The following is a 15452-nucleotide window of genomic DNA, read 5'->3' as shown; positions in this document are numbered from 1 at the left end:
CTAGGCAAATCCGACATCATCCTAAGACATTCTGAGTCGACAAATCTGTGACATCCCTACTAGACCAACAATCCACTCCTAACCTAACTTAGACCAATCTGTAACATCCTAGACAAATCCGACATCCTATCCTAACTTAGACCAACTCTATCCTCTGAAAGTCCGACATCCATCCTATCCTAACTTAGACCAATACTAGGCAAATCCGACATCCTATCCTAACTTAGACCAATACTCTGTAAATCCGACATCCTATCCTAACTTAGACCAACACTCTGCAAATCCGACATCCTATCCTAACTTAGACCAACACTCTGCAAATCCGACATCCTATCCTAACTTAGACCAACACTAAGCAAATCCGACATCCTATCCTAACTTAGACCAACACTAAGCAAATCCGACATCCTATCCTAACTTAGACCAACACTAGGCAAATCCGACATCCTATCCTAACTTAGACCAACACTCTGAAAGTCCGACATCCTATCCTAACTTAGACCAACACTAGGCAAATCCGACATCCTATCCTAACTTAGACCAATACTCTGAAAATCCGACATCCTATCCTAACTTAGACCAATACTCTGTAAATCCGACATCCTATCCTAACTTAGACCAATACTAGGCAAATCCGACATCCTATCCTAACTTAGACCAATACTCTGTTAATCCGACATCCTATCCTAACTTAGACCAACACTCTGAAAGTCTGACATCCTATCCTAACTTAGACCAACACTCTGTAAATCCGACATCCTATCCTAACTTACACCAATACTAAGCAAATCCGACATCCTGTCCTAACTTAGACCAACACTCTGTAAATCCGACATCCTATCCTAACTTAGACCAATACTAGGCAAATCCGAAATATCCATTTAAATTACATGAAACATCCATGATGCGACATAATACAGGTAAGCCATGTGTACTCCATTCACAGTGATATGCGTTCAAACCTAAAACAGATAAGCAATATTAATATCAAGTTGTAAGTTTTTGTAACTTTTGTTTAATCTGTATCTTCAGTTAGTACATGTATGTTATACATTATAGATATCTCTAACACTAAGATATAAATACATGTACTTTGCATGTAATGGAGCAGCGCACATATTTATCAATATGTACAGTACATATAATACAGAATTCATATCTCATCGCCTTTAAATCCTCACACAATGTTACCTAATCTGTATATGTATACCAAACACAAACACAGAGAAAGCTTAAAATAGTGCACTACTCAATAACGAATTATGTCTTCCGAGGATGAACACAGCCTTGCTCTACCAGGGCAACGTCTATCCTGATGATTGGAATGATACATTGGATCTAAAAACTGAAAGGGATTTGTAATGGGTGTTTAGTGTTCCCTGGCATATCTGACAAAGACATGATAAAAAAACCAAGAAAAGGAAAGGGTAAAACAAACATTAGGTTTTCTTCCTTCGAAAGAAACTCGCCAAAACTGGCGACACTGCACAACAGAAAGAATTGGGATTAAGATGATACAATAAAACACTCATAATTTGTATCATAATCAAAGTCCTATCCGGGTTAAACATTCCACTGTATTATGCTGACACTTGAATTCAGGAAGTATTTTATATTGAATAGAGTTATTAATTCCCCATTCCAATCAGCGACGTTATATAAAATGGTGAAATTGTGATGATTCAATACAATGGTGGGAGTTAGCCGGTCATCCATAGGCACACTATTCTCATTTGGTATTGAGAGATATACCAGAGTCTCTTTTCCAATAAATATTTGAGTATTATAAACTGACACAAGTTATACATTGTATTTATATATGTGTTGCAACTGCCGTACCAACGGATCAAGAATAATTATCTTGACACAGCAAAAATGTTTCCAAACAGCCAACTATTATTCCTAATCAGTTGTTAACCTCTTATCAATCAATAAAATATGTAGAGATGCAAAAGAGAATTATTGTTATACCATTATTAGGTCGAATCAAGAAGCCAATTTGTGGCCTTCAATTTCATTACACATTTTACAGTATTAATGTTATTGTAAAGGGAATTGTGCAGTTTAGTTTTCGTCTATATCAACATGCCTTAAGCATACTAACAAACTATACTACCTATTTGGAACTTCATAGAATTACTGTAACCCAACTTTCTTTCGCGGCAATTAAATTTCGCGATTTTATTTCGAAAACGTGTTCACGGAGGTTTTTGCGGGATAAAACATCATTAGAATATCCGTACAATATATATTGGGTAAATATTGATTCTTTCACGGATTAACTTGCATCGCAAAATTCGCGAAAGTAAATTGCACGCGAGAGAAAGTTGGTTTACAGTATTAAATTAGACTATAACTATTACTCTAGATATGTTTTGGAAAAAACCACGCATAATGAGTTTATATCTTTTATTAACCATATATATGTGACATTTATCTCTAAGTAGATGTTTTGTGGTGGGCTAGTCACTGTGATGTAAAAGAATATGAGTATATAAAATGCCATCAGAAGTATGTTGGTGAAGCGTACTTGTGATAGATATCGTTATATAAGGTAGCGATGAAAGATACAAATGATTATCGAATAAGTCGTGGCATGATTGTCTTAAAAACGTTTAGTCATCAAAGTCAAGACTGATTTACCATCCGTAGGGACCATGTGAATTCTCAAATTAAACACCATCAATGGAGAAGCAGACGTTTTTGATATGAAATTTTTATCATCAAAACTTACAGCTTACAAGATTTTTATCAATATTTTGCTGCATTTCACACACATTTTGTTTATAAATATTAGATGACAAGAATGACTAATAAATACTCACATACAAACTATGATATCATTGTAGAATAGCATTTATTTAAATTCAATATGTATATTTTATATAAGTTTTAATGAATACATATTGACATGAAAGCATTCAAGTACAATTAACCGTTATTTAGAGTCGGTATATTTAGTTCCAACATTATACAACACAAGCGTTTGAGGCTTTTACAACCGACTATATAAAACAATAATAATATATTATAATACACACCTTCACAGACGTTTACGCTTTAGCGAGTGAGAGGTATAAAATAATTTCAACACACAATGTATATATTATTTCATCAATTCATATAACATTGATTGAAGTATTAAGTCAGAAAATAGTAAAATAGAAAACTATTGACATCAATATTCAATCTAAAACTTATTCTTATTATTGTATTCCAGCTATTACTGAGTTGACTGCTACATGTAGGTAAGGTTAGAGTGATTTTGTGTGGCAGCCGTCATGATCTACACCATCAAACTTATGAATCTCAGTGACTATAAAGAAATCAAATAATGAGATGGTTGTTTGAAGACATGTCATTGTTATATTATAAACTTAGGTACCATAATACAGCATCCTCACGTGTAATCTCAGTATAAAAAATACAAAACTTACCATATTGAAGAAAATGTTCTAAAACAAAACACATATATAAAACCAAAATCCATAATTCAAAGTTAAAAAATAGTTAAATTAGTTTATTATTTATTTACATACCCATAAATGTAAGACTGAGATGTGACCGACCTTGGTATAGATGGACATTTGAAGATTAACAAATTAAACGATCTTTAGTATGGGCTTACATAGAGTATTTAGAGTATTTACAGTAACAAAAGCATCCATCAAATATGTTTTCTTATGCTGATACGCATTAACAATTAGTTACTCTAAATATCGTTATATCTTTAGCAATATATATATATCAATATATAAATACCACACAATGTAGACGATAATAATAACAAAATACCATAGCTTTGGTATTAATTGTTCGGCTTAATGCTATTTATTACCGGTTGTATCTGTAAATGGGTTCTTTGTTTTGTTTCTACCTAATATATTTTTGTCGTGAAATATCATGTCATAGCATTGTAAAATGTTTATCAATAGACAAAAAATATATGATGAAAGTGAATATGTTCAAAAAGTGATTGCAATTATGCAGTGCTACAATCATTATGGTAGTGCAAACTATTTTGTTTTGCGTTTAGCTGCCTAGACCAGCCACTAAGTTGGTGCTGGGTCTGCCTATATACCGAGTAGTGTTAATTCTTAAAGCATGTTTTTTTTGCTGCCTAAAATTAATATTAACTAGAGTCCCTGCTAATTTTCATCATTTTTGGTCCTCAACATCAAGGATTTTTCTCCTTATTTTACTAGAAACAGTAATATTGCAGCACATTTCTGAGATCAGGAATCTATATTGGTACGGAGAAAAACCTTCCTTCGAAGTGAATTGTTTACATCCAAAATTTGGGCACATGGTGTGCCTTGTATATTTCCAGTTTTGTTTCCAAGGATACGGTTCGTCGTAACAAGAATGTCCAAGAGATGATCACTGAAACAATCACATAATTATCCTGTGAATCTCATCATTAACCTCTATAATATACAATACATACAATACACATTTTGGTGTGGAATTAATACAAGATGACGGCTCCCAGGTAAAATTTACAATTGTTTTTTTTTCAATATACAAGTGAATGTGATGACATTCTTTGAAATTAGCGTTAAAGGACCAGACTGAAAACTGTATTTAACCAAGGACAAACTTTATAGTTTCATAATAGTTTTGACAATAAACGAATAAACACCAAAATAGCTACACATAGGTTCCAATAGGTTCCCGGAAATTCCCTTTTGGGCAGAATATTTCATAGAAAGGTTATGCTTCAGACCCTGTTGGTTGTGTTTGGGTTGAGAAATGAATTTAAACAATTTTTTAATTTTTTAAAGTTTGTTTTTACAGAGTTAGATAATTGCAGACTTCGATAAAATTTTGGTCGAGTATTCAATTCAAAAAAGCAATATTAAAGAACCAAACTTGAATATCTGGACAGTGGCAAGCGCTAGTTTTGTCGTCTATGGAAAATCATTTGGTTCTGCGGTCTCCATAAAACTGGAATGTGATTTAAGTAGCAATTCCTTTCATCAACGAACACCTATATACTACTGATCATAAATTATGTCAGTGAAAGGCCGATTATTTTTTTTTATTTTTTTTTTATTAAATTCATCCTTCAAAGCATTCTTTTCATTATACACAAGATATGAAAAATCTAAAACCGTTAACATGCCTCTACACTCCTAGCACACGAGAGGATTTACCATACAGATTGCCGACCGCAAATTATCGAAGCGTTTTAGTCAATCCACAAAATTCCATCTGCAATAAATAATTACTTAATGTTTTTGGGACTGTTGTTCAAGAAATTATCAGAAGTGACAACATAAATGGGGACGACGTCATTTGTGTCGTTATAAGATGATGAAACGACTTTCCAACACAATGGAAATACTCGCAAGGTTAAGATTATTTCAATCGAACATTATTGTGGAAAAACGTACCTGTTGCAATCTCTCTCGAGTGTATCGAGGAATGCGCTGATAAACCAGGAGCCACACTCTGTGTGTCTGTAGGACACATAGCCTGGAGTCGGGCAACAAACGAGGAAATCTGCCTCGTCCGGAGATTGTTCACCTCCTGATGCGCTGAATCCCTGTATCAATGGCAAGGATGGCGGTGGAGGCGTCGGCGGCGGCGGCGGCGGTGGCGGTGGTGGTGGCACTGACGGTGTTGTTAATGATGACCTTGACATTGATGATGGTGAAGATGTTACTGGTGGTGCTGGAGGAGATGGATCCTCAATCACAACTACGTCTTTCTTTAGATATCCTACAACGACCAAATAACAGTTTGGAAGATAAATGAATATAAAAGCGTTTCAGGAATGTAGCATTTAAATATTTTGCAGTATCCCATGAAATGATAGAGATGGTTAATCCTTAACATGTATTGCGTTATTTTTCCGTTTTGGGAAAGTATCAAAATACCGTTTACATTGATGTAAATCAACTATCATGGTCATGCAAAACAGGCATTCATTGAGTCAATATCAACATGAAATTGGACGCAAGGTATATTTATGAATACTCAATGACCCACATAATAGTGACACGAGATCATTCTCTATCATATCTTGTTAAACAATTGAAGTGTGTAATTAAGTGTTTTTCCTCAGGATTCGGCCAATACTTCGAAAGTGTAGGATGGAACATATCTCTCACAATGGCAAGTATCACGATAAAAGGAAGATCACAATGTATGTTAACTGTTATAGAAACCTACTTCCTTGCGGTTCCGATCCCTGACATGCCTGTATGAAGAACATTTTCGGTTTTCCTGCAAGTGTTTTACAATCGGTCGCTTTGAAGTACTTGCGAAGCGGAACGAAGTCAAATTCAACACAATTTGTATCTAAGAGTTTTCCATTTTTGCCATGGGTAAGAATAAATATCGCGATGCAATCGGCATTCTCGTGATCAGTGTCTGATGCAAGGTCCCTGAGTCTGTCATTTATTGTGTCGATTGAGCAATCATCATGTCGCTCTACGATGAAATGCAACTTGCGGAAGATCCTCTGAATACCGTCTGAAATGAATAAGTGAAATGATATTCATTCGCATTAAGACAACAATGCAGGTAAAACGTTTGTTTGCTAGATAAAGCAAAAATTTCATATGGTTTGCAGATGACCCCTGCAATCTTTCCAAACCAGTTCCCATGTCAACATTGAACTGATAACGTGCCATTAACGTTATTATTCACTACTTCATATAGAGGTTACATGTAGGTTGCATATAGAGTGGTTGATGGATAAGGAATTTTTTCACACGAGTGAGATATTTTTTTTAGAATTATTAAATACACGGGCGTTGGCGAGTGTCTTTTGTAACTTAAAATATAAAAATAAAATAACTTACGAGAATGAAATAATTCCATATCCAATATCCCCGAGTTGTGTGACCTATTTCTACCACTATCAATTATCAAGTACCAATTACATATGCAATAAGGTGTAGTGATATCTTCATAAGCAAAAAGGCAGTCATTAATTTTCAAAAATCTTAATTGTATGAATAACAAATCATTTTAAGTATAAACAACGATACCATGCATTCCTACCTACTTAACGTCTGTTTTTCTTATAACAATTAACTACTCATTATCAAACTACATGTCCATGCGGGCATGTTTACAGCAAAGTGATATATCTACTTCTCTCCAAATTATCATGAAATCGATTTCAACAAAATTACAGGAAGGGTCCTCGTACGGATAGAAAAAGCCTCGATACTCCAGGGTTTCCGATTACTTACGATCTCTACACCCCTGGACTACCCTATAGTTAAACTGGAGGCAACATAATATAACAGGTATTTAGTCCTTTGATATACATCAAAAGAGCCGTGTAACGGTACAATGTGATTGACTGTGTGACTTTGAAGTAGTGCGTCGCTCTCTATGTAGTCTTCAATGAAAATGTTTGCAGGCTTGTAATTGGTTCAGACTTTTCCCCCTGAGCTACCTTCAGTTTTGCTATGAGATAGTCCAGGGGTGTAGAGATCGTATGTGATCGGAACCCGTAGAGTATCGAGGATAGACTAGATAGAACGATGGCCTAATACATGTATCAGTTTTGAGTCGATTGTTTATGTTACGAAAAAGAAAGTATGTATTCCTATGCCGTCACACATCCGATTTCAACATTGGTGTGTTCTGTATCTGTATGCGGCGATAAGATTACATCAATATGACGTCATTCATGTATTGATAGCGTAGACAATTTATGACGGGAAACTGAGAAAAATGTAGTATGGGTCGAAATCTTGACCAATCAAAAGTCTGGAAGGTCATACAAGTGGAATATCGATATATTTATCCAATGCGTATTGTGGTATTAATCCACTTACTAGTTACATGTAACTAGGTGCCCTTAAAGAAAAAGAAAACATCCACCAACATCCAACGAATAACCCTATTGAAATATATCATTTATCTTCGAAACACTGAAATGAAATGACCAAACGTAACTACATCAATGGTACAATAAAGCCCTAAAATGATTGTAAGTGCAACAAGCTCTAGGATCATGAAATCTAAGGCCCTTAAAGAAAGTTAAGACTAAGCCAGTCTAATATAACGTAAATTCCTATAACGTCATGCGTAATTGGTTAATAAAACAATAAATATATCAAAGTGACATACCTGCATCAACGGAGGAACCTGTTCGGTCCTCTATCTTAATATCTGGAGGGTGACTTTGGGACTTATTGAATTTCTCAATATTAAATATAACAGCTGTTCCTGTAACAAAAGCACAGCTTCTATCAATGAACCAAAAATCTACTTCATGTAATCAATATTTCCTTATGATAAGAAACGAATTAATGTTGTAAGGATTGACGTGATATTGTTATTGTGTTGCAGTATATAATTATGTAAAAAGAACCATTTATGTACAATAAGGCAATAACGTTATTCAATCATGCATGTATGACTGGTATAACGGTAGTCATGTTTCCGTTGTCTGTAAGTAGAATACACCTCTTGTTATGATTATTTTTAAATATACCGTAAAAGGTGTGAAATATGACGTCATCATTCTTAGTGTGAATCAGTGACGCCGTTTCTCACATTTTTCAAACAGATTTTATTTCAATCCTGATTCCCGGGTCCGGCAACATAAAACTATTTTCAGGCAGATTTTTTACTCAAGTGTAAACTTGAGTAAAAACAATCTGTCTGAAAAAAGTTTTATGGTGCCGCGTCCCGGAAAATAACATCCAGTCAAGAACAACACGAATACTACCCCTAGGTATACTGGTCATTCTGTATTCTCCTGAATCATCATTATCTACTCGATTGTGTGTACTGCGACGTTTAGGTTTGGCACCGCCTGAATCTGAAAAATAACGATTCAGTATTATAAATATACAACTATAATGATAAACATTGATATAAAATAAATGTATGAAGGAGACAAAAGGGAGTTCGTTGGAATTCAATTGTCTTATGCGTCATCTTTAAAATAGCTCCAATCATTATCAAGTAGTAACTGCTAAAATATTAATTATTCTGAAGACGAAAACTATCTCTTAGTATAAAAAGATATAATTTGATTTGAAAACTCGCTTTAGTTCTAAGCACACAAGTGTCAATAAAATAACAAGATCCCATATTTTGGTAAAATGTGCTTGTATAACAACCTGTATCTGGAATCGAGGTTTGGTTCCTTCCTTCGTCAATTTGAGGCTGATCAGCGGCAGTTGCATTCCGTCTAGTCTCTGATAAGACAATAACTACGATAAACAAAGTTCACAATTATAGCTTAATCGATCAATTATTAAATGCTTAGTGAAAGCTACATCTAAGAAAAAAGTTCAGCTATAAGCATAAAATTTGCTTGATAATATTTCGGTTATCAATTACTTGGCTTTTGCTGTTGTCTCTCTTTGTCCTCTCCAGTACTGTTGGAATCTTCATTCTCTGCTCCTATTCCAAAAGAGAACGATAAGATTATTTAGTGTGAGATCAATGTCATATCAATGAAGTCATATGACGACCGATGTAAGCAGAAAATAGTGGAATTTGTTTTTGTTTACAAAATAAATACATATTTCTGATTTCGAAAATAACCGTTATAATAATTTTCTTTGTTATGTAATTTGCTTACATGAAATAATGTTTCGTTTGAAATATACATTGTATTTGTAAATGAGTTTGACGAAAATAACAGCAACATCAACCCTCCCATATACCAAACTATGATAAAAAAAATCCAAAGTAAATTGAAATCTTTAGCAAAATATTTTAAGCAATGATAAGCATGCAGGCTGGCGTTGTACGTCTTTGAGTATTATTTCAATTGATGTTTTTCTCGGCCAACATGAGGCCGTTTTTCCTCACATGCCAGTAAAACTACATCCTTATAACAATACACCTTGTGTGGTATCCTGTCTTTCCACACACTTCCGACTGGTCTGCGAAGGGTCTTCCTCTGCTCCACCTTGTGCACCTGAATTTCAGATATTGTAGCAGAAACATCTATTTAAAATTTAATTGTTCTGCTGGTTCTGCAAAAATGTACTACCATTTTTGATACAATATCAACAACAAGCGATATCATAAAAATACAACGGAAGGAAAGGCAACTTACTTTTAATAATTATAAAACTTATTTTACAACAAATAAAAGATAAGTAAGTGGACGAAAAGGTAACAAAATATGGAAAATAAAACAGCTATAATTAGTAGAATAGATAAAAAATATGTATAAAAGATGAAACTAAAGTCATAGTTGAAAACGTCTGCTGACGACAGGAAGCCATCGTCTTCGATACTGTAGGGACTATTATTACTGACAGGAGAAAAAAAAACTGGCCAATAACCGGCCTGCAGAGATTTACTTTGAAGATAACAGAGAGAGAGAGAGAGAGAGAGAGAGAGAGAGAGAGAGAGAGAGAGAGAGAGAGAGAGAGAGAGAGAGAGACGCCCAAAGTGTACCGTTATACGATTCTTTTGATGTACATCAAATGATTAACTTACCTGCTGCTTCCATTTTACTATAAGATAATCCAGAGGTAGATATAACGTCAGTAATAGTAATCCCTGGTGCATCGAGGATGAGATGCCATAATCTACGTAACTAAAAAATCCGAAAAATTACCTTCAGTTTCCTGTTCCAGGGGCTGATCGTTTCCCGTCAAGTTGGGTACAATTTCTTAAAAGAAAATTAAATAATCAATTAAACACAAAACTGCATGTGTGTTACCAGCTCTCTGATTCTTAGTAAACAGCGCGTTAACGTTAAGACACTCCATCTCGAATAAATGACACACACACTTCGATATAAAATGTATATATACCGTAAACAGAAAAGGAGATATTAGTTCCTCTAAAAAAACGCCAAAAATAAGGTAAAATCAAACCTTGTGCCTCGTTTGGGTTTTGCGGATGTTCGTTGGCCTGTTTTGGTTCCACTTCCTTTCCCTTCGTTTGGGTTTCTGAAAAGTGAGGAAAATAAGAAATGTTTATTTTAGTGAAAAAATATACCTACAATGTATATATTCGCTATATATCGGTTTTTGGGTCAACCACACTTAGGCTAGCATAATTTTGATAAAATTTTATTCTTTAGTTGTAGTGATTTTTATTTTGCATTGGTAACCGTTATTTCTTGTTTTAATCCACATGGTGGATCATTAACAATAAATTTAAATGTCACCCTTTTTAGGGTGGCCATTTCAATTTTATTTACTTGTTGAGTTGTTCTTGATATGTGTGGAGGGGCATGAAGAGTATTTTATAAAGTAGTTCGTACCTTGAGCCTCCTCCGAAGACTGATCTCCCTCGGGCAGTTTCTGTGTGGTCTCTGAAAAGTAAGTTTTATCAAAATGTTTAAGACCAACGTATTCCATTTTTACATTTCTTACAATGCAATAAGTTCAAACTAGGCTATTAAACTTTTAATTGGTAAATCAACATAATAAGCAAACCAAACTATTTTGCTTAAAAATTTGGTTATATTTTATAATGGTGTTTTTGAGATTAGTATAAGGGTCATGGAAATCAATTACAAAAGGAATTAGGGATGGTAACGATTTAGTCAGTCATATTGTTATTACTAGTAGCTAACTTTATAAAAGATATCATTGTTATTGATTGCTATCAGTGAAGAATATTTCGGCCAATATCTATTGTGTGAACATCTCATAGCCATAGTGTCTACTCTATACAATAATAAACGTTCTTAAAGTAAATTCAAGTGACTGCTCATGTTAAGTTCTACCAAGTTTATATCAAAGTTATTACTTAAATCGATTAATTAAAGAAGTAATTTCTTCTCAAGTACAAATCATAATTATTAATTAACTAATCCTTCCTAATAAGTAATTTAAATTATTTTCGGTTATATGTACCTTGTACTTCCCCTAAAGAGTCTGTGTTGCTTACGCTCGTCTGTTCTGCCGCTACTTCAGGACCAGTTTCTGTAGAGAATAATGTACGTAATGTCAGGTTTCCCTATTTGCAAACTATAGTGTCTGATCACCTATCTTCAGATAGAAATTGGAGGGCCTACGTTTAACTGTTTTAGTTACTTAGCACAGTCGATGTCATTTCTCTGAAAACGTCTGGAACAGTTTACGCAGCGCATACTTACATCACTTTGGCTGTTAACGAGGGCATGAATTAACAGAAATAACTGCAACAAATAGTTACGAACAACACGGTAAGAATTATCATTCATTAAGAAATACTTAGGCTTATCAAAATGGCATTCTTTATTGGTTGCACGATTATTCGCTCACTAGTACCCTAGCTCACATTCCTTTTCCTAATTTGCCCATTCTTTCATTTATTCTCCACTCTTCCCCTCCTTCCTTTCTTTCCTCCCTTTCTCTCATCCAACCACTCACGCACACACCCCACTCATTCACGTAGACATCTTAAACATCACTTTGATTTCACATAATACATGTACATATTTTCAGAAAATTTCATGCGTGAGGTCTAATACGAATTCAAATATCCCGTGAAATTGTTTTATAATTCAACAACTCGTATTAGGAAACTTCTAAATAAGCTGAAATCGATAAGACGTTACCGCAATTTTGCAATATATCATTTGTTTAACAAAGAATATATGATAAACCAAACGATGTTACCTGTAGTTTCATTAACTTTTGACTCTTTCTTTTCTCCCGCTGTACTCACGGCGAGCCTCTCTTTAAATCCTTTACAAAGGTAAACAAAACAATAACACCGCATACTTCGCATTTAATCCAACATTGTTGTTTCCCTTATTTTAACCACAGAATCCTCTATAGTATAGAAAACACTATTATACCTTTATACCAGTTATCATAACTTACATAAATGTTTATGTTGTGTGACATGTATAGGATTTAAAAATACAACATTTTAACTGCCGCATATTTTCCTCCAAGATAATTAAATCATAGGATTTTATTTTCAAAAAATCTCGTACTGAACGAAGTACCCAGTGGTATGAATCCGAAGCATAAGATGCTTACCTGATATTTTCCCATTGTGTTTTTTCCATGCCGTTATACCACGATGTTCCATTGGATCCAAAAGTGCTGTGTCTAGTGTATGAGGATGTAGGATTTTCTCATCCATAAGTAAACTAAAGAAATCTAGTACCGTCTTTGCTTTTTCTAGAGATCTCTTAGGAACATCATCGTGTGTTATGTCCTTTAATATGATCAGGTCCTCCTCGTCTGTCAGTTCATTAGCTATACACACTAACAAGACTCTGCAATCATGTTTACATGAAGGTTTCTTAGTACACATGTAGTATCGAAGTTTAGCGATATGTGTAACTTCGAAGAAATAATCCAAGCCATTATTTTTTTTCGTATGAAGTCAATATATGTTTCAGACAAACATACCTAAACACTTGTTGACAGCTTCTAAAAGTAAATTATGTTATCTTCATTAAAAACATGGATATAGAATTTAGAACAATAAATACAAAAAATATTTTATTGCTATTTTTTCTCAGCTGTAAAAAACACCGGATGTTTGAAGATGAGGATAGTTTGACAATGTCAATAAGTTAACATCACAAGACTATTTTATTAATCTAACCATCATCTAAACTCTATTGACTTGTTATTGTAATGTACAATTTACCTAAATTCATCAAGACGCGTCTTTCCAAGGTCATCAATATCCTTCATTACTCCTGAATACAGATTTTCTCCGTCATTTGAGCAGGCTTCGCTATATTTGGAAGCGAGATCTTTTCTACCAGCCCTCGCTAAACACTCAATCACTCGTTCGTAATTCTGGTCTAAAGACAACTCAAGAAACAACTTTGAGCCGTCTCTTTGCAGTTTTTCGGCTGAAACGCATCCATGGTAGAGGAATATGATTGTGTCAATATTGTATGGTTTCAGTTCACAGCCAATGGCATTTGCAGTTGATCTCCGTTTTGCCTTATTGATATCCATTCTGAAAACAAAATATACTGTTTATGTCATTGTCACCAGCTAAGTGAGACACTGACCAACTACCTTAACACCGTATCTAAAATAACCAGACAGATATATGTTCCTATCATAGATTTACTTAAACAAACAGATGCCAAAATGTTCTGAAATTGCTTGATATTTGTGGGTGTATACAGGTAAAACTATGTATTGTTCTTTAGTAATACTTTTACCGGATTATAATTCATTTGAAACTGCATCTTTCAAATCTCCAGATACAAAAGTTATAACAACTTAAGGATTTCCATCTATTTCTTTATGTAGCCATTAAAAGGATGGGAGAGGAACCGAATCGTATTTTTATTCGCCATATCTCGCAGAAATTAGGTCAAGCATTCTAAAATAGAGTTTGTGCATATATATGTGTATGCTTTATGTTAAGTTTCGTGTTTAAAATCAATATTGTTTTGTAAAACATTTCTTAACATTATATGTATTTGTATATGTCTTGAGCGTAGATTGCGAACACGAATTGGTATCATGATAGAGTAAAATCGGCCAAATACACACATACCCAATCCGAACGTGTATACCCTATATTAACACACATACACAACACATATGCCCAGAGAGAACCTTTAATCCAACCACTATAGAGTTTGGACTTTTGATATCTTGCATGTATTTCTATGCAATTAAATAACACCTAACTAATTCAAAGTGTTTATTCATTAAGACTTATATAGCTGTTTCTCAGATATTTAATATATAGTAACATAAAATTATACTTTTGAACAACCTCAAAACGAAAGTAGAATAATGATATTTTAATTGTGATCATTAATATAATTTTATGAATACAACTTTTAAAAAGATAAATATGAGTACTTACTGTTTTCGTTGGTACAACTGGATAAATCCACAGAGTTAGGAACTGTTATAGTGCTTCCTTTAGTGTGAAAAGTTCCCCCGGAAGTGATCTCAAACTGACCATGAAAACATTATTACGAATTCAAACATTGTATTAACCTGTGCAGTGTTATGAATTCATCTGGGTTTACTGTTCTGTTGTTTTTCAATCCATTTGTAAGTTTGTTTGTGATTTGCTTTTTTTCTGAATAATTCGTCAAAAGTTGTAATTTTAGATTAGGTTCCAAGAACGAAAAGTGAAAGTAGCACACTTATACCGCGAACACATTTATAACGTGATGTTTGATTCTAAAAATAAATATTGTAGTTGATAATATACAGATTATATATTAACATGGTAAATAGGCCACACTTTTTTCAAGTAGATTTTATTTTCAAAGACAATGATTGAAGTTGATTTTGATAACAGGTATATTAACCTAGAGAAACAAACGGTTAGACTGTACCTTTTTGATAGTACATTTTAATTAAAAAATGCATTACATTGCATTGCATTAATATGTTGACCACTCTGTTGTTATTTGAAATAAGATACTGTACAACGCAATGTGTTTAGTTGACGATATTAAGTTTTCAGGTTGCTCTGAAAACACGAATACCAATACGACGACGGGTGTTTGGAAATATACGGTAACTTAATGACGCTCCTATCCATTCACAAAAAAGTGGACATAT

At 34.0% G+C, this 15452-nt stretch overlaps 1 protein-coding gene across 5 annotated transcripts; it reads right to left on the bottom strand.

Moving 5' to 3' along the window:
- Window positions 1-2394: 2394 nt before the first annotated feature.
- LOC138333932 (caspase-8-like) lies at window positions 2395-15020 on the bottom strand. 5 transcript variants are annotated; one of them, XM_069282616.1, is made up of 16 exons: window positions 14740-15020; window positions 13549-13885; window positions 12927-13168; window positions 12558-12626; window positions 11811-11879; window positions 11213-11263; window positions 10821-10895; window positions 10559-10612; window positions 9833-9907; window positions 9322-9384; window positions 9099-9191; window positions 8702-8794; window positions 8098-8196; window positions 6178-6480; window positions 5397-5724; window positions 2395-4383 (listed from the first exon to the last, which is right to left on the bottom strand). In XM_069282616.1, the coding sequence occupies exons 2-16, from the start codon at window positions 13866-13868 to the stop codon at window positions 4236-4238; spliced, it is 2082 nt and encodes a 693-aa protein (XP_069138717.1). In that variant the 5' UTR covers window positions 13869-13885; window positions 14740-15020; the 3' UTR covers window positions 2395-4235. The 5 variants fall into 5 exon arrangements, with proteins under 5 accessions (XP_069138717.1, XP_069138709.1, XP_069138727.1 ...); XM_069282608.1 differs by having other exon boundaries at window positions 13549-13869; XM_069282626.1 differs by having other exon boundaries at window positions 9099-9176; window positions 13549-13869; window positions 14740-15019.
- Window positions 15021-15452: the final 432 nt, after the last annotated feature.

Source organism: Argopecten irradians, chromosome 1 (assembly GCF_041381155.1).
Source record: "Argopecten irradians isolate NY chromosome 1, Ai_NY, whole genome shotgun sequence".
NCBI lineage: Eukaryota > Metazoa > Mollusca > Bivalvia > Pectinida > Pectinidae > Argopecten > Argopecten irradians.
The sequence above is the reverse complement of the archived record's forward strand: the minus strand, read 5'-3'. Positions and strand labels throughout refer to the sequence as shown.

Coding starts and splice junctions, on each gene's coding strand:
- LOC138333932 (XM_069282616.1), bottom strand. CDS start 13,868: ATGGATATCAATAAGGCAAAACGGAGATCAACTGCAAATGCCATTGGC. Junction 12,627..12,926: donor ACACAATGGGAAAATATCAG/GTAAGCATCTTA, acceptor ACCTTTGTAAAG/GATTTAAAGAGAGGCTCGCC. Junction 5,725..6,177: donor GGGATCGGAACCGCAAGGAA/GTAGGTTTCTAT, acceptor TGGTCGTTGTAG/GATATCTAAAGAAAGACGTA.